This window comes from Abramis brama, assembly GCF_963993115.1.
Source record: "Abramis brama genome assembly, chromosome: 1".
NCBI lineage: Eukaryota > Metazoa > Chordata > Actinopteri > Cypriniformes > Leuciscidae > Abramis > Abramis brama.
In genome coordinates, this window is record NC_139963.1 from 25,739,833 (window position 1) to 25,758,669 (window position 18,837).

Consider the following 18,837-nt stretch of genomic DNA (forward strand, 5'->3'; position numbering starts at 1 on the left):
AAGCAATATCAATTTGCTGAAAATGCTAGCAGAATATTAGGCTAACTTATGTAATTAAACAGTCAGTAATATTTTATATATATATATACAATAGGACAAATACATAAAGAATAATAGAATAAATAGAAAAAGACACAAATGAAAGTGCTTTAAGTTTTTCAAGCTCTGCATTTTGACATATGTTTGTGTGTATGCGCACTCAGAAGTTCTCTTTGCTCCGTGTTCCGCTCCGTTTTGGAGGGTGCACAGAAAGCCGCCTGAGGAACAGAGTTCTCAGAGTTCTCTTTTGTGCTTTTAATAGCCTAACTCTTTTAATATCAAGCACATCCCATTTTACAAAATGCTACATGAGTTAACTGATTTGAATTTTAAGGAGGAGCCAAAGTGCACCGCTGTAAAGGAAAGGAACGGAATGGGACACAATAGTCGTTTTATCTGGATTGTCGTACTTTCGCTTAATCACACAGCCCTACTAAATCTGCATGTGTAGCCAAAGTTGCCAGTAAGGTCGACCAGGAAGTAGTTTGACATAACAGGAAGTTGTTTTATATAGATATGAAAATTCACTTTAATACATCTTTACACCTCAAGACCTCAGGCTGTTGATGTCCACGGTTGGACTTCAGTGTACCTTCTGTGGTTTCGGGTTGTTTGCATGTACACTCTCGTTTATGGTAACTCATTTGAGAGCTGAAATATAAACTTCTTCCAAACTTTACTGCTCCCATCTCTGATCCTATTCTTCTCCTTCAGCTCTCCGCCGGGACTGCTGGATCCTTCTGACAGAACGTTTTACAACCTCAAACGCTTGCTAATCTTCAGCTCACTGTGACTCATCCTCTGTGTCTATGACATTTTCTCTTTGCACTTTAAGCCACAAAACCAACCAGCATCATTTAAGCTCACACTAGCTCTGAGAAAAGCATCTAGTTACTCAGCACATCAAGGAAGGAAGACTAACCAAAATTGAGCACCATGGTATTGTTATGAGCCTCTCCAAGGTTGTGTAAGTAATCAGCTGACATTTAGGTTGCAGCGTGAGAGCTGATACAGGAAGTTAGAGCATTGTGAATGTGCGCTTGTCTAAAGTCCTCTGACTGCTGTTTGTTTTTCAGGAGATGATTTGGGTCATCATCACTATTATTCCTGGGAATTTTTCTTATTATGATTCTTGGGAGCATTGTGTAGCTGTAAACTGAGAACGGATGCCTGGTGGTGGGGGCCACTGAATCCTCCCTCAGGGAGCACATAGATCTTAAGCTTTGTGGCTGGTTTCCTCCTATACTCTTAAAGTTCTTGGAAATATGATCCAAGATGATGTGTATCATCTAATATGCAGTGTTCCAGAAAAACACTGATGCCTTTTGTCATAAACCACGAGATCTGTGAATTGTGCAACCCTTCAAAAAAAATAATATATGTTTTAAATATATATACACAGAAATACTTTAGAAATTTTGACAACCTATGTTAACTAACTAGATAAAATAATGTGACAAATCAGCAGACTTTGCATTAACAGTGTAGAATAGTTTATGAGGCATAAAAAATGAATGTACAGTATGAATGAATGCTAACTTTTTAGTGGCAACTCAGAACTTACCTGAAAGGCCAAGTGACACGACAGTCCTGTGAACTGGCCTTGAACACTCCATCTTCATTCTTCATCTGATGTACTAAAATCCAGACAAAGATATCCAGTTTTGTCTTTTGTCTAACCAGCTTTTACTTAATGAGGCGTCACATTGTTAATTGGTCTGTGTTCATTGCTGCATTTGTGCATTCCTATCTCTGTAGGTCCAAGTCCTACCCCAACACCTCATACTCTTATAGTTTCACCTGTACAGTGTGTGCATGAATAAAGTAGTTCACTTCCCTATTACACAGTAAGATTAAGTCAAGTCAAGTCATCTTCATTTATATAGCGCTTTTAACCATGTAGATTGTTTCAAAGCAGCTTTACAGAGATAAGCGTATAATTTAATATGTTAATCAAAATAAGATTACCTTATTTTGGTCATAAATGCAACCGGTAACCTAGAGAAGGTAAAGCATAAATGAGTCTATCCAGCCAAAATAAACTATTTATAATGGACTATATTGTAAATACAGTGGATTGTTTGACCTTTATTAACTGCACTTTAAGTATTATATATTTTTACAAGATGGCGGTGCTTTCAACGTATCTGGCATTCCTATGGCTCCAAGTCCAACCCTCCACCTCATACCTTTATAGTTTCACCTGTGCATGAATAAAGTAGTTCACTTGCCTTTTGTGCACACAGCAGGTAGACATGGCGAGCAAGGTTGCAGTTCGTTTTGTGGATAACAATGTAAGTTTGCTTTATTTCAGTTATGATTTATACTTATTTAAAAGGTTATCCGATGAAAATTTGTAAATAGTCTCTTTAGTAGTTTATTAAATATATACTCTATAAAGAAGGAGTTTTGGTATATAAATTGTATGCATTTAAATATTGGATTAGAATTGATGTATTATTTATAATTTATTAAATAGAATTAGAGGTTGGGTCCCTATTTATTATTTTTTATGCACTTTATGTAAATTATAATTCTACATTTTTATAAGGAAACATACGATTTACAGTTCTTGTTTGGCTAATTTACTGCTCAAAAGTTTAGTCAAAAGAGAAGTGAAATAAAGAAAAGCAGTCAAGTTTCGTTCATGAGGTCTTTTTTCACTCAGACTTAAGGATGCATTTCCCTTTTCTTGTGTCCTTTTTCTCTCTATCCTTATTCAGCATGCAAACCTACCTGAGAGATATTGTTTAAAGAAAAAGTGTTGGTCTTTTTTAGTCTATTCGTCAGCACAAACCTCTTGTGTGTGGATGTGGTAAACTGTGAGTGTGTGTTCCACAGCATATTGAGGTAATGTAGAGCGAAACGGTGTCCATGGGCTTTTGAGGTTTTCCTCTTTGAACGGATGCTCTCGCTGCTTTACGATCAACAGCCACTGATTTCTGTGGCCTTGACACCCTGGTAACAGACAGGGACCTTTCACTTCCTTGACATTTTGTTTTGATGATAAGACTGGGTTGCTAGCAAAGAATGTCGTCCGAACATTTATCTGCTAGGTATTCTTTTTTTGGATGTAACTGCATATAGAAGCGGTATTCTATATTGCAGACCTTGATATGTGATGTTTATGTCTGTTTTCAACAGCCACTGAGGTACTTTCACTCTTTGAGTGCGCCTTTGTTTTGAACTTCTTATGAGGAAGGAACAAGGAAAAAAAATCTTGACAAGCTAAACGGACCAGTTTTGTTTGCTTTTGTTTCCTTATTTTAAATGAGTTCTCAATTCCTTCTCTCTTTCTGTCATGCAGGTCAGCATGGCCCAGTGGAATCAGTTACAGCAGTTGGAGACGCGGTATCTGGAGCAGCTGTATCACCTGTACAGTGACAGCTTCCCCATGGAGCTGCGGCAGTTCCTGGCCCCCTGGATCGAGAGCCAGGACTGGTGAGTTGCCTGCAGTAGACAGGATATGACAATCTGGAGGTCTGCTTTTTTGAGCTGCAAGATTTAACATTTGTTTTGATTATTTTTGTGTATTTTTAGAGTTGCGAAAGTTAAAGTTGCGACAGATCTTTTCCGTGTTGTGATGTACATCCGGGTTTAACGGATTATCGAAAAAGAAAAAAATCTAGGATGGAGGGGCTTGGTTGTATGCATCAGTTGTTAATTAGATTTTGAGATGCAAGCGTTACACTCAAAAATCAGTGCGAGTTTGCAGTCAACTCTGGGGGGGGGGTTTAAGCGGACTAAATGATTGGAGAATTTCAGAGAGGTCTGCAGGTCGAGAATACATTCAAGTCCTGTTTACTCTGGTGTTAAGATACGTTTTAAGTTGATCGGTTCACAGATAGATAGAGTGAATGTTATTTTCATGCTGACTTTTAAGAGCGCTATTTTGAAAGAGTCGGTTCCTGATGATTGCTTCTTGCAGAATGAATTAAAGCCAACAGACTTTCTGACACCAAGAGAAGTCGAGATATTAATCACTTGGCCACACTCCTAAATATTGTGTTTGGTAGTGCACTTTGTGGGAATACAAATTTAAGAATCTGTTTGAGATCTGCTGATCCTATGTCCTGAAATAATATCACATGAAAAACTAAGTTGAACTATATTGTGTATCGGTATTTATCGACGGTACACCATTGTCGGTAACGATATAAAAAATGTTCGATATAGCGCTCGGTATTTTCATTAAAATGGCGCACATCGCTGGCGCGACCACCACAGTGTTGTCCAACATCAAATGGCAAACGTAAAGAAAGCGGAACGAAACTGCGCTATTCATTATTTTGTGCTTCACGGACCGTTTATCAGTTTGGAGTCCAATGTCAATACAGCGCGAGCCGATCTTGATCAGAGATCTTGATCTTTCAATTCAAACACATTTAACACAATTATACAAATGGACAGTTCCTTTAAAGACATCATATTTTCCCCCAATAAATATTCCTTATTTTTCCTTCTACTTTTTTTCTTTTGTGATAATACCCACCAACACATACATATGATTTAAGGGGAAAAAGACAAAAAACAATAAATAAATATTAATCAAAATCTAACATTCACATATTTATATCAAACTCTTATAATGACACATAATTCCTAATAGTTATTCAAGTAATATTATTTAAATATCAAATATTCAATATTAAATAAGTAAATAAATAAAATAACTAGAAATAAAAGGGAGGGTTATATAAAAATGTAGTTAATGTAGGCTAATATACATTCCTTTATTTTATGGAATATTCTTTGATTTTAGAGTTGCACATATCTTTTCAAAATGTATACATTTGCTCTTAATTTCATGTTATCCTCTCCATAATGTACTTTAGAAACTAAATCTACTCATTTAAAACTGGGGATCCTTGCTTTCTCCAAAAAGTATTGCATTAAAAGCTGTAATTCTCAGCATTCTAAATAAATATACATCATCTTTATTAAGTAGCATAGGTCCTATACCCAAAACTATATTTTGTATCTTTATATATTTAGTTTCTTAAAATAAACTTCTCTGAATTAGGCTACTTTTGTTCACTGAAGTACTTCTGTTCGCTAGAAATTCACTGCAACATATATGCATCCTAAAGATAAATTATTATAATTAGAAGATATTTCTAGTGTTATAAAATATCGCGTATTAATTTTCCAAGCAAAATGTATATTTTAGTCAGCAGCAGCGCTCGTTCAGTATGAAGATTAGCAGCAAAATGGATACATTTGCATGACTTTCTAACATTTACAGATGGAGAATATAACTGTAAAATGTAAGTTTTGCACTGAGGGGGAAAAAAACAGCATAAAATATACGCTGTTTGATGGTGGATCGATTTGATCCACGATCGACCTCTAGGGCTGCTTCAGAAACGCGTGCACACGCAATTATCTAGACTTGATAAACCTGGATCAAATTAGTGATCTTGAACTTCAATGACCTTTTATGGAACCACTTTAGCCCCAACTTATTTGTTAGGCTCATTCAAGTCCGGTTTTGGAGTTTAATCCCCGCTTTTCTAAGCGTCTTTTATGGAACAACCCTCTGGTGACACTGTTACTACACAGTGCTAAGAGATCCAGTAAAGTAAGCATTTGAGCTTTTGAATTCGCCACTGAAGTAATAACATCGCTGTGAGATCTAGTGAGAAGCATTCACATTTTTCCGTTATTAATGGATCAAACAGCGCTGACGTGGAAACCAGGAGAATCATTGTGCCATGAATGAACTAGTTATAGGCTTTAAGTCCACAGAGTCACACATCTTTTTCCAGCACTTCAAAACTAAAATATTATCATATTTAAATGTTATTTTTAATGTGATGACCAAAACATTATTAGTTCATCCTTCAAAGATGAACCCCCATTTATAAAACTAAAAGTTTCAAGATGTAGGAAAACTCACACTTGGCTTATTTAAAATCTTTTTTTCTTTTTTTTTTTAATCAAGGACATTTCTTTGGCATTTTCTACTTTTTTATCTTAAAATTAGACATAAAGAATATATTTTTGTTTATATTTTATTTTAGTTTTTGACTGCTAAAACTAATATAATTTGTTGTTTGCCTTAATAATGTGGATAAATAAAAAAATAAAAAAATAAATTAAATTCAACCACTAACCACAACAGTTGTTAGTGGTTAAAATGTCAATAATTATCGATACCGAACGATATGAAACAATATATCGTGATACATTTTTTAGCTATATCACACAGCCCAAATTTGGCCTTCAAAATGAACATGATGGCATCAGTTTTCTGATTAGATTGAATAGAGTTTCCAGTGAGGGGGTTCTGCAAGTGTCTGATCTTACTATTGAGAGTCAAACTATGTGTGAATGTTAACATAATCTTAGTTCCAATGACCTGGGGGAACTCAAACCATTTGATAATGTCATTCTGATTATTTTTTAGATAGGTCTACTGGAGTTTACATTCGGTGGTAACTTCCTGCATTCTTCTTTGTTACTTTGATCTAAAGATGTCACCCCTGAGTACTGTGTCAGCCCATCGAATGCCTATAAAATAGAGTGTATAGCTCCCTCTGTTAGACTTGATGCCTGCAGGGCCTAACAGCATGTTCTCAATAAAGAATCCTGCTGACGATACACCCGAGCCTCCTGGTCTTCGCTTCTGAGTTTCCTACAACTTCCTTATTCTTAGAATCATCTGTGGTGATGTCACTCCTCTGCCCGTAAAGTGATCCAGGAAAATCTGCTGTGAACAATAACACGAACCAGTGCCATTTTTGTTCTCTGAGTTTTTTTCACAGCATCAGTGTGAATGGCTTCTTTATGATTCTGTTGTGGACTATAACATGTCACTCTGAAATGACTCATGTCCGGTTTCATTTTCTCAGTCTCTGTATCACAGCATGCATCTTTAAATCGAGAGGTAAATGTAGTCAAGAAAATTAAATTGTGTCAGTACATTTAGTTACTGAACTAGTGAAGTAGGCTATCCCATACCCTCTTTCAATAACTCTGAGGAGTTCCTAGGAGACAGCATTGCACTTAAAGGACCTTTGAGTCGTGGTGTATTAAGTGCAAGTGATATAATGCTGAAGCTGAGATGTAGCTCTTTAAAGTCACCTTAAAATCAAAATTGACAATTAGATTATTGCAGCGTTTATTATAAATGATTTATCCGTGCACATCATTTTTTTATTAAATTCATGTGACCTTGTAATCTTTAATCAAAATAACTTCCCCTCCCCCCTGCAGTGGACAAAATCAAGTCCTGCCCTACGTTTTTTTTTTCTCGTTCGAGAAGCCGTTTCACTCGAATATACATCACAATAGGGAAGACAAGATGATCGCCACTTCGTTTCATGTTGACTTTAATGCAGTGGTTCTCAACTGGTTTGATCATGGGACTCACATGTGCTGTTGGCAAATGAAGAGCACAGTATAACATCTGGAAAGTTAATTTTTTTCTGAAGTGAGAAACTTTTCATTTTGTAACAAGTTACTAGCCTGGGTTTCCCATGCTGCCTTGCACGCAGCGCGATTTTATTCACGCTGCTAGGCAGCCTGGACACCATGGACCAGATTTTCCCCTCAAAAAGGGAACCAATCACAGAACGGGGAGGGAGCAGCAAGACGATGACGACGTCTATGCGACACACCGAAGCAGTTTGTTTATATCTATGGATCCAACATGGCATCAGACGCTAAGTTACCTTTCGATGCAGCCTTAGATAGTTTTCTAAGTAGTTTAGAACGCAAGTTTATTTCGTCGTCGAATTTCTGTCGCTCTACATACGTCATCTGGTATAACTGAAACGATTGGCTATGAGCTACGTACAGGCGCATTTGATAGACATTCGTAGCGCCCAATAAATGGCTCTGGGCATTCGTAAACCACGCCTCAAATACAAGAAAATGAACATGTGGTTCCCAGACCACGTCTCAATGAGACGAGGTCTGACATTAGCCAGGCTAACAAGTTACGAAAATAATGTCAGAATAATGACACTGATATTGTCTGACAACATTTAATTTGACCGCCTGTACTGAATCAGGATTCAGGACAAAGCGTTTTTCTCTGGCATGCTTTACTTCCAAACTGCGTCTGGCAGAAGAACCAATTAATAATGTGTCTTTCCCTTTCTTTTGAATTTTACTAAACTGAATATTGCTTTTTTGGACAAAAATTTGTGCTGTTTGTTGGAAATTCCAAAGTCGTTGTCCTTCACAAGGTCATCTCATGCATTCATTTTGTTTAGTTAGTGTTACTGATTTATAGTGTTAACACACAACAAAACAAATAGCCCTCGGCATGTTTGGTTTATGTTATTACTGGCAGTGTCATAGAACTTTCTGAATGGATCGTCTGTTTGAGCGCACAAAGGGACAAACATCAGTAGTATAATGAAGCCAGTAATTTATTCTAAAAACTTCAGGTCAAAGACTGGTGGCGATTGTTGTGCTTGTAAACCAACCATTGTTTATTTAGAGAAACAGTCCTCACCCGTTACGTCATGTCATTAAATTTGCAGTTTTCAAAGAGAAGCTAAAATAAGCGTGGCACATGTGGCTGGGTTTATGACGGTACTGTTTGACAGTAAAGAACCAATAGATTTTGATGTATTTTTTTTATTTTTATACCAGAGTAGAAAGATACCTGTGGAAAAAAACTGTTATGTTATTTACACAAGAGTAATGAAATATAAAACTGTTTTTGCACTGATTCCAACCTTATTTATTTATTATATTAATAATCCTACCCGTTTCAGTTTGTGCACATCAAGAGGAAAAAATTACGCAAAGCGATACGCATTTAAGTATTTAATTTACTGGATCATCTTTTTTTTTTTTTTTACCACATGGTTATGTAAAATGCGTAGTAGAGCGATGACTGGATAGAACGATGACTTGTTTCTTTACCGCTGGATGAAGTCAGCAGTTTGGAATTTTTGCTAACAGCAGAACAAGTGAGATCATGTGATGATAGCAAGCTGCACTGTCACACACCTGCACAAGACTGCATAGGACTTTCAGAATACTCACTATTTGTCCAGTTTGACATCTTTAGACGAATACAAATGTCTGAATAAAGCTTTGGTTAGCATAGGGTTGGAATGATGTATAAATGTACATTAAACTCATATTGGCCATCCACTAACTAAAACCCTATCCTAGTTTGAAGTTGTACATGCTTGAAAAGACTTGGTTATCGAACTGCAATATAACCCAGGGTTCGTATTTTTTATTTATTTACTGGAACTTACCGTATTAGATGTTGCTTATTCTATAAATAATGGCACGTCTAATTATCAAGTGCATGATTGGAATGGAGGAAGCTGTGCATTGCCTATCACATGAGCCATCTGCTTCTGTCCGCCACAGGGCGTATGCAGCCAACAAGGAGTCTCACGCTACGCTTGTGTTCCATAACCTGCTGGGTGAGATTGATCAGCAGTATAGCCGCTTCCTGCAGGAGAACAACGTCCTGTACCAGCACAACCTGCGGCGCATCAAACAGCACCTGCAGAGCAAGTATCTGGAGAAGCCCATGGAGATCGCCCGCATCGTGGCCCGCTGCCTGTGGGAAGAGCAGCGTCTGCTGCAGACGGCCACCACTGTGCAGCAGGTAGAGACACACACACACACACACACACACACAGAGAAATGCTGTATTTACTCATGGGTGAGATTTGTATATATGTACAGATTTGTTGCACTTCTATGGTAAATAAATTCCACCATACAAAGAGTGAAAATTAGTTGACTTTATTAAACGGTCCATCTAGATTTCATTCATAAATAAATTCATTGTTAAAATACATATAGTATCCTTATATTTTTATTCACCAGGCCAGTTTTCAGGTCCTTTCAAGTCAAACACGCTTTGCTTGGAAATGGATTCTGCTTTGTAAGGACATATATTTAGATTTCTGTTTCTCCAATTTCTTTCTCTTCTGTAGGATGGCCAGGTTGCCCATCCCACAGGCACTGTGGTGACAGAAAAACAGCAGATACTGGAACACAACCTGCAGGACATCAGGAAGAGAGTACAGGTTAGTACATCAAATCACACTTTAATTGAAAATCATTGGTTTGTTTTGTTCACAATTAGAGTTACACATTCCACGAACCATCTAGCAACCCCTTATTGGCCAAGTTTAAAAGGCCTTTATTTAACATATTGCCCCGAGCACAAAATGAGGGTCTCATATCTTGTCCTTTTTGGGGTACACCCTCTCACTCATTCAGCTGCCTTACTCTTTCTATACAGGATATGGAGCAGAAGATGAAGATGTTGGAAAATCTGCAAGATGATTTTGACTTCAACTACAAAACTCTAAAGAGTGCTGGAGGTATGATGAGTATATGTTGCTGTCTTTTTTTTTCCGTCCAAAATCTCTTAACTAGTCTTAATCACTGATAAAATCGCTTAAAATCTATGTCACCATACAGAGTTGTCCCAGGACCTGAATGGAAACAGCCAGGCAGCAGCTACCAGGCAGAAGATGTCTCAGCTGGAGCAGATGCTGAGCGCTCTGGATCAGCTGAGGAGGGTGAGATACAGCACAAAACACGGCGTTGACTTCTGGAATCTTGAAAATAATGACCAGTAACTTTACATAACATTTACAAATGTGTCAAAAGTTTGCTCTCTGTTTTGCAGCAAATAGTGACTGAGATGGCAGGGCTGCTGTCTGCCATGGACTTTGTGCAAAAGAATCTGACAGATGAAGAACTGGCCGACTGGAAGAGGAGACAGCAGATCGCTTGCATCGGAGGACCACCGAACATCTGCCTGGACCGCTTAGAGACATGGTACACAGTCAGTTCGCAAACAGTCCTGCTTTCGAATCCCACCTTTTTTAATTCCTTCTTTTCAATTTTTGCCTTTCAGGATCACCTCTTTGGCTGAGTCACAGTTGCAGATAAGACAGCAGATCAAGAAACTGGAGGAGCTTCAACAGAAGGTCTCGTACAAAGGAGATCCAATTATTCAGCACCGCCCTGCTCTGGAAGAGAAGATCGTAGACCTGTTCCGCAACCTTATGAAGAGGTTTGAAATCACCCTCACGTGTTAAACTGTAAAAACAAGTGAAACAGGATCTGATCAATTATGTTTTCTGTGGTGCTCTTGTCTAATTGCAGTGCATTTGTTGTTGAGAGACAGCCTTGTATGCCCATGCACCCTGACCGACCCCTTGTCATCAAAACAGGCGTTCAGTTCACCACCAAAGTCAGGTGGGTTAACACAAAGGTGAGTCATAAAGGAAGGAGGTCTAGACACAAATTGTGAACTTTTCCCCCTCTCTTTCAGGTTACTTGTGAAATTCCCAGAGCTGAATTACCAGCTGAAAATCAAAGTGTGCATTGACAAGTAAGTCCCACTTCCTGTCTATGAAACGAAATGATTTTTAGTTGTATTTTGACATGCCAATTGAAATTTTTTTCCACCTATGTCCTGCAGGGAGTCAGGTGACGTGGCAGCCATTCGAGGGTGAGTTCTGAGGTTAAAAAAGATGCCATTTCCATTACCATTTTCACGTGGTTATTTGTAGTTATAGACCAATTTATGTTGGGCTGGCCAACTAATTGGCCAGATTTTTGACATTATTCATGGATAATTCATGTATTATTATTATCAGCTTATTTTAAGTACACAGTTGTGTAAAATAAATATTTCAGCCATTTTGTAGAAGTTTCATTTCTATCAAGTATCTCTCTTGTTTGTATCTGTAAGTTGTTGCATTACACAGCGTTCTGCTTCTTTTCCATCAGTTCACGCAAGTTCAACATCCTTGGCACTAACACGAAGGTGATGAACATGGAGGAATCCAACAATGGCAGCCTGTCAGCAGAGTTCAAACATCTGGTAAGCTCAGCCAATACGCCTGGAGTATCAAAACCGAATATTTTTTTTGGAGATCAAAACCGAATATTCTCTGGACTTGTGTTTCTTCAACTGTGGACACTGTTGGCTCTCTGAACCAAAGTTAAACTCCCTTAAAACACACTTAAATAAACTAAAATTAGTCCAGCATTGAATGTATTTCATCTCAAGATCTACGCTGTTATTTTATTCTTAGTAAATAAGTACACTAACTTTTGAAACAACTTTATTAGAGGCTAACTATGATTGTTAACTATGACACAGTCATAATTTGCGTGAGCAAGAAAAAATCATTTTCACACTCAATAAATGACTTATTTCACTCTTTCTTTAGATAATTATAGTTAAAATATCCTCTTTAATAAGAATCAACTTCTGGGATATAAAGTGCCTCAACAAAATTTCTTAATAATATAATTAATCGAATGTGCCATACAAGCTTCAAGAAGACTGGATCAGCTGTTGACTGTATGTTGCTTGAAATGCATTATAATCCTGACTTCTGTCTTTCAGACTCTACGAGAGCAGAGATGTGGCAACGGAGGCCGAACCAACAGTGACGTAAGGATTTGTATAATTAGCATTGTTACAGTTTTTAATTTTATTTAGGGCTTCTATTGACGAAGTCAGTGAAAGCACCTAAGCTTTGCCCTCTGAACTACAGGCGTCTCTGATAGTGACTGAAGAACTTCACCTGATCACATTCGAGACAGAGGTCTACCACCAAGGACTAAAGATCGACCTTGAGGTGAAAAACTACACCTAAACACTTCTGCCAGCAGCAGCACTGGATTAGTTCATCTAAAAATGACTCTTTCATTTTTATCAAGAATTTAGAGTTAAATAAAATGTCAAACATGTCTTATCGTGACAGGATTCCTGTCACAAAGACGCTGTCCTGTTGAGCTGTATATCAAATCAAAGATGATGATGATATTATTAAACCCTCATTACTGAATAAGTCCATCACACTGCTACTGGTGATTGATTCAGTGTATTGAAAGCCAATAAGGTCATTGTAATAGGCTGTTGCCATGGTACCAGCAGTAGGAGGATATTACTATGTTACCAGGCAGCGTGTCCTTGGGTAATCTGTCTCTTATCAAACCCATAACCGCACACAGCGCTGCCTAGATGCTTATTATGAGTTGATAAGACTACATGCAAAATCATTCCTTTTCTGTTGATGGACACAATAGGGTCACGTAACATACCTACACATGTTAATTAAACAAGATAATTTAAGCCGTTCAGCTCTGTTTGCTTTAATAATTATTCAACCTCAGGTCTATTTGCACTGATTAGATTTCTAACAGAGCGTGCTGTACAAAAATAGCAGGATTTGTTATTCTAAATTATAAATAAATGTCTTTATCTCTGTCCAGACACACTCTCTCCCAGTGGTGGTCATCTCTAATATTTGTCAAATGCCAAATGCATGGGCGTCCATCCTCTGGTACAACATGCTGACCAACCATCCCAAGGTTTGAAATTGATCCACAGCAAGACATACTTACTGTTAGCACAAGAGGTTTTTCAGTATAAGCGACTAAGAATCATTTTCTTTTTCCCCCTTTTTTTCACAGAATGTGAATTTCTTCACCAAACCTCCAGTGGGAACGTGGGATCAGGTGGCTGAGGTGCTCAGCTGGCAGTTTTCATCCACAACCAAAAGAGGACTTACCATTGAGCAGCTCACCACACTTGCAGAGAAACTTTTGGGTATGTGCGTGTGTAATTTAAACCTGGAAATAAATAAATATGCTTGAGGATTTTGACAAAAAAGAAACTTTTCTCTCAAATTGTTATGCTTATATATATGTGTGTGTGTGTGTGTGTGTGTGTGTGTGTGTGTGTATATATATATATATATATATATATATATATATATATATATATCAGTGGTTTCTGTATTATTGATCACACGATTTTAAATTGCTGAAATGTGCCTCTGAACATGCACTACAGATCAAAGGTTTTGGGTCAGCAAGATTTGCTAATGTTTTTGAAATAAGTCTCTAATGTTCACCTAGGCTGCATTTATTTGATCAAAAATATAGTAAAATAGTAATATTTTGAAATATTATATCAATTTAAAATAACTGTTTTCTATTTTAATATATTTTACAATGTAATTTATTCCTGTGATGTCAAAGCTGAATTTTCAGCAGCATTACTCAATTCTTCAGTGTCACATGATCCTTCAGAAATCATTCTAATATGATAATTTGATGCACAAGAAACATTTATTATTATTATTATTATCAATGCTCAAAACAGCTGTGCTGCTTCATATTTTTGTGTTAACATATATTTTCATTCAAATCAACAGCATGTAATGATGTTTTATTAACAAAGTTCGAGAGGAGCACGGTCAAGTCAAGACACGTCACCTTTATATAGCGCTTTTTACAATACAGATTGTAATCTGTAAATACGGTGATGAAAGGAAATTAACAAGTACGGGGAACTCTTGAGTTCGGGCCGAGCTTGAAACCCTCACCTCAGACAGCACCCCTAAATATGCATTCTTTTTACTATATCTGATTATATGTAGGGGTGAACTCTTGAAATAGTCACCTTTAATCATTTGTATCTTTGCTGAATAAAAGTAGGAATTGATTTAAAAGTAATAATCTTACAGACCCAAAACTATTTTTCTCTTTCTCTCTGTGTGTGTGTATACAGTGTATATATCTTAACATTCTTTGTGCATCTCTGTTTAATTGCGCATTTCTGATTTTGTGTAGGTCCGTGTGTAAACTACTCCGGTTGCCAAATCACATGGGCCAAGTTCTGCAAAGTACGTTTCTATAACAACTTTTTGTTCCCTGTCCTGAGTTAATTTTAGTGCAAATCAGACCAGCTGATCAGATTTCCGTAAACATTGCTGTTCTGTTTCTGTTTCTGTTTGTGATTCGCAGGAGAACATGGCGGGAAAAGGTTTCTCATTCTGGGTGTGGCTAGACAACATTATTGACCTAGTGAAGAAATATATTTTGGCTCTATGGAATGAAGGGTGAGAACTCCTGCTGCACTCGTTGTGTGCGTCCATGCGGTATTTATAGTTCATTACATCAATCACTGCTTGGGTGGTTATATAAAGCTCTTGTGTGCGTCAGGTATATTATGGGCTTCATCAGTAAAGAAAGAGAGAGGGCAATCCTGAGTCCAAAGCCTCCTGGGACATTCCTGCTACGCTTCAGTGAAAGCAGCAAAGAGGGAGGAATTACCTTCACCTGGGTTGAGAAGGACATCAATGGTGAATGCATTTCCATGTACATGTCGAAAGTGTCAGTACTTCGGTACCAAGTCAATGTTGAAATAAAAGTTTTGTACTTTATTAAATGTTTCTGTAGTTGTATAGTTGAATATGTGAAGCGTTTGTGCTCTTGTATGTATGTGCAGGTAAGACCCAGATCCAGTCAGTTGAACCGTACACTAAGCAGCAGCTCAACAGCATGTCTTTCGCTGAGATCATCATGGGTTACAAGATCATGGATGCCACCAACATCCTCGTCTCGCCGCTGGTCTACCTCTACCCCGATATCCCCAAAGAGGAGGCGTTTGGCAAGTACTGCCGCCCCGAGGCCCAGCCTGATACTGAATTCCCTGACCCTGGATGTGGTGAGTGTCCTTTGCGGGAATATAATTCATTCTGGCTTAGAATAACATCTGTCTGTTCCTTGGCAAAAGTGTGTCTCATTTCGTTCTCATTTGTCTTGGAGGCTATTTTTGTATTGGAAGTGCACTGAAAGGGTGTGGTTTACCAGAAACGTTCTCCCTTTGAGGAAATCATCTAAGAATAAGAGAAGAGAGAATGCAAAAGCATGATTTTATTCTTTGGTTATTTTTTTTAATGGTAAATGAAATACTTTTATTCATAAAGGACACATTAAATTGATCAAAAGTGACAGTGAAGACTTTTACATTGTAACTGTTATTTATTTTCATCAAAAATCCTATTCACTCTCCCTGTTTAATAACACGGCGATTTTCTTTTTCTTTTAGTAATTCAGCCCTACCTGAAGACCAAGTTCATCTGTGTCACCCCGTAAGTAGCTTTCCTTTCTTCCTCACCTCAGTATGTGTGTGAATGATTGATCTTGCTGTAGTCTCTGTTTTCTCTCTCTGTCCTCTTGTAAACTTTGAAATCTCTGGTGACTCTTCAGGCAGGAGCACATGCAAAGTACTCCTCTCAGTTTTCTTTTCAACATGGATCAGGGATGTAGCCACTACTGAATCCTCCAAGGACCCTTCACACCATCCTTTAAACCACAATCTTGCACAAGAAGACAGAAAGAGAGAGAAAATAATGCTTTAAAAAGCACATGATCAACAAAACAGCTAATTAAAGGAGGTTCAGGCTTACTGTTGTCATTAACATGTATTAAGCGCACAACTTGAGGTGAACTGTTGTGTAAACACTTTGTAGCCATGTGATTTCAGAACTTAAATGTAATACATTTAAAAAAGAATAATGTAGAAATCGAATTTAAAAAATCAAAACGAATGAAATAACAATTGACGCTATTTACATTAATATGCGTTCCTGGACGATATTTTGAACAATTCCTTGTTTTCAGTGTAGATTATTCCAAATAATGTTTGTCTTTTTGTAAACTTTCATATTCCTATATTTATATTTATAGCCATATTAGACTTTCAAAATATAACTTGCTCTGCCTCTGAAACGGCACCAGATTTTTGAATGTTTTTTTTTTTATGTTGACTTTAAGATAATGGGAGCAATGGTTAATGGACATGGTATATAAACTGTAATACATCACAATGTACACTGCCATGTTAGGTAACATGCTTGGCTACAAGAAAAATTTGGTTGGAATAAAAGCTGCTTCAAACTCAGTCTTGCTTGAATCACAAATGCTTTCTGTCTTTGTAGAGGGGTTGGATTTACTGGAGGTCATCTATGTACACGTGTGTGTGTGTGTGTGTGTGTGTTAGGCAGGCTATAAACTGACCTCTCTCCATAGGTGTCCTTCCGTCTTCATGGACTTCCCGGACAGTGAGCTGCTTGGGAACGGCTTCCCTGGGTAGGCACTAGGGAGCTGCTCTATGTGTGTGTATGAGACATGAACGTTTGTGGTCAAACAAATCCTGTAGTCCTCTGCTAACATAGATCATTCCTTTTAACATCTCTAGAGCTTGACCAAGGGTTTCTGTTTACTCACTTCATCCCTTTATAACAAGAGGTCTGGATGCCAGGGGAACTTTTGTACAAGTTAAAAGGCTGGAATGGCTGTTGTTCATGTCTCTGAATCTCAGTTTTGTGTTGGTGAACTACTTCTGCTGTAGACAAGGGATTTTTTTTAATTCATTTCTAAGGTCACAAGCTAACTGATTACCTTCTCTCCCATGTTCATTTAACTTTTCCCCCTTAGAGGAAAGTGCTATGAATCAAATGTTGCATTTTATGTGATGTATAAATGGTTTGGTCCCTCAGTATTTTAAACAATGGTGTCTCCGAGACTCATGTCACACATGTGACCCTTATTATGGCCGTGTCCACAGAAAATTTCAATGTATCCCCAATATGATGAAAACACCATTTCAAACCAAAATATCAGTAAAAGTAACAGTGATAGACATTGAGAACTGTCTTTTAGGAGGCTTTGCCCAACCTGAATGTGGCAAGACATGGATATTGAGCAACAACCACACAAATGACCATGACTAATCAAATAATTAGATGTAGCACATCCCCTCATAACTGTTGCCACTGTTTATATCACATCACACTGTATTTCTGAACCAGTGAGGTCTGTAATACCTGTGGCTCTGTTGCCGGCCACAGGACCATCTGGAGATATACAGTTTAATCACATTATTTAACATTAATTATATAGTTTGTGATTTATGTTTTGCTTGCAAAAAACATACATTGCTTGCTACTTCTGAATAGCTGTCAATGGAGAAAGTTAGTTGTGACATCTCATCTACCATCAAAGGCTAACTGGATCATGCTAACCAAACCTTAGCATCTGCAAGAATATTATCTGCACTCTTTTGTGCTCAGCATCCAGAGTTTATTCACTTTTTTTTTCAGGATTCAACAATAACTGACATAACTTACATCTCTATTAGCAAATTCACATTTTATGAGACTCCAGGTTAAAGAAGCAATCAAAATCTGAACAAATGAAATGTAAAATTTGGAGATGTCCTTTCCTTGTGTGTGGTAATAAATGACCACGTCGTCTAGCGTTTGCTCGGGATGCTGTAAGATAGTCAGGGCTTTTAATGCTCCAGGAAGAAAAACAAGCTTTTGGCTTAAACTTTATTGGCAATCTTTTTAAAGTGCTCTTTTATCTTTGACTGCGAGTTCTCTGGATTGTCCTGGTAATGTTATTGGCGTGAGAAAGTGTTTCTGGAAAAACGCTTACAAAGTCTAATATGATTACAATGGTTTAGAGTAAAAATACTGTAAAGCTCCCTAACAACTCTTATACCCTTTCTCATACTTGCAATATGAGCAACTTTTAGCACTCTTGCAATAGCACTTTTTTAAAATATAATATGTGCCTGCATCTCAGGACAGGTATATTGATATAACATTTGATGTGAAATTTTACCACCTTTTGTTTTAAATTACACTGGTTAAACCAAAATTAGAGCAAAAAAAATGTGTTTTTAAGTATCACTTTTGTTTGAGATCTCCTCTAGAAACAAAATACACGCATCAAGTATCGATCCCATGAAATTAACAACGCCTGGTTCCCATCAACCTGACATATTAGACGAGATCAACAACTAAATGTCTTGAGTGATCTGAAAATACTAGTTTGACATTTGTATCATTTGATTAGTTTGTTGTGTCGTTTGTGAGTTCATGACCTCTTGCCTGACTTCTGCACCTCTGCTAGTGTTTTAAGTGCAGACTTCAGGTTCAGAGGTTTTGTGCTTGTTCTCGTCTCAACACAAGCAGG

General features: G+C 37.5%; 1 protein-coding gene across 6 annotated transcripts in view; it reads left to right on the forward strand.

Annotated features, from left to right (window-relative positions):
* The window catches only part of stat3 (signal transducer and activator of transcription 3 (acute-phase response factor)), a 32,367-nt gene that overhangs the window by 11,217 nt on the left and 2,313 nt on the right, over nt 1–18,837 (forward strand). Inside the window, exons 1-22 of one of the 6 annotated variants that reach the window (XM_084134085.1) lie at nt 2,260–2,333; nt 3,347–3,480; nt 9,385–9,628; nt 9,963–10,055; nt 10,274–10,355; nt 10,456–10,556; nt 10,667–10,818; nt 10,898–11,056; nt 11,149–11,241; nt 11,318–11,377; nt 11,468–11,497; nt 11,779–11,872; nt 12,404–12,451; nt 12,555–12,638; nt 13,276–13,374; nt 13,477–13,612; nt 14,641–14,693; nt 14,815–14,909; nt 15,013–15,152; nt 15,299–15,517; nt 15,902–15,944; nt 16,063–16,756. In XM_084134085.1, coding sequence (XP_083990211.1) covers nt 2,295–2,333; nt 3,347–3,480; nt 9,385–9,628; nt 9,963–10,055; nt 10,274–10,355; nt 10,456–10,556; nt 10,667–10,818; nt 10,898–11,056; nt 11,149–11,241; nt 11,318–11,377; nt 11,468–11,497; nt 11,779–11,872; nt 12,404–12,451; nt 12,555–12,638; nt 13,276–13,374; nt 13,477–13,612; nt 14,641–14,693; nt 14,815–14,909; nt 15,013–15,152; nt 15,299–15,517; nt 15,902–15,944; nt 16,063–16,132 — 2,268 coding nt within the window. In that variant the 5' untranslated portion in view covers nt 2,260–2,294 and the 3' untranslated portion in view covers nt 16,133–16,756. Of the gene's footprint in view, nt 1–2,259; nt 2,334–3,346; nt 3,481–9,384; nt 9,629–9,962; nt 10,056–10,273; nt 10,356–10,455; nt 10,557–10,666; nt 10,819–10,897; nt 11,057–11,148; nt 11,242–11,317; nt 11,378–11,467; nt 11,498–11,778; nt 11,873–12,403; nt 12,452–12,554; nt 12,639–13,275; nt 13,375–13,476; nt 13,613–14,640; nt 14,694–14,814; nt 14,910–15,012; nt 15,153–15,298; nt 15,518–15,901; nt 15,945–16,062; nt 16,757–16,884; nt 16,945–18,837 lie in introns of those variants that run through there. The other 5 variants (XM_084134081.1, XM_084134086.1, XM_084134082.1 and 2 more) reach the window with 5 other exon arrangements.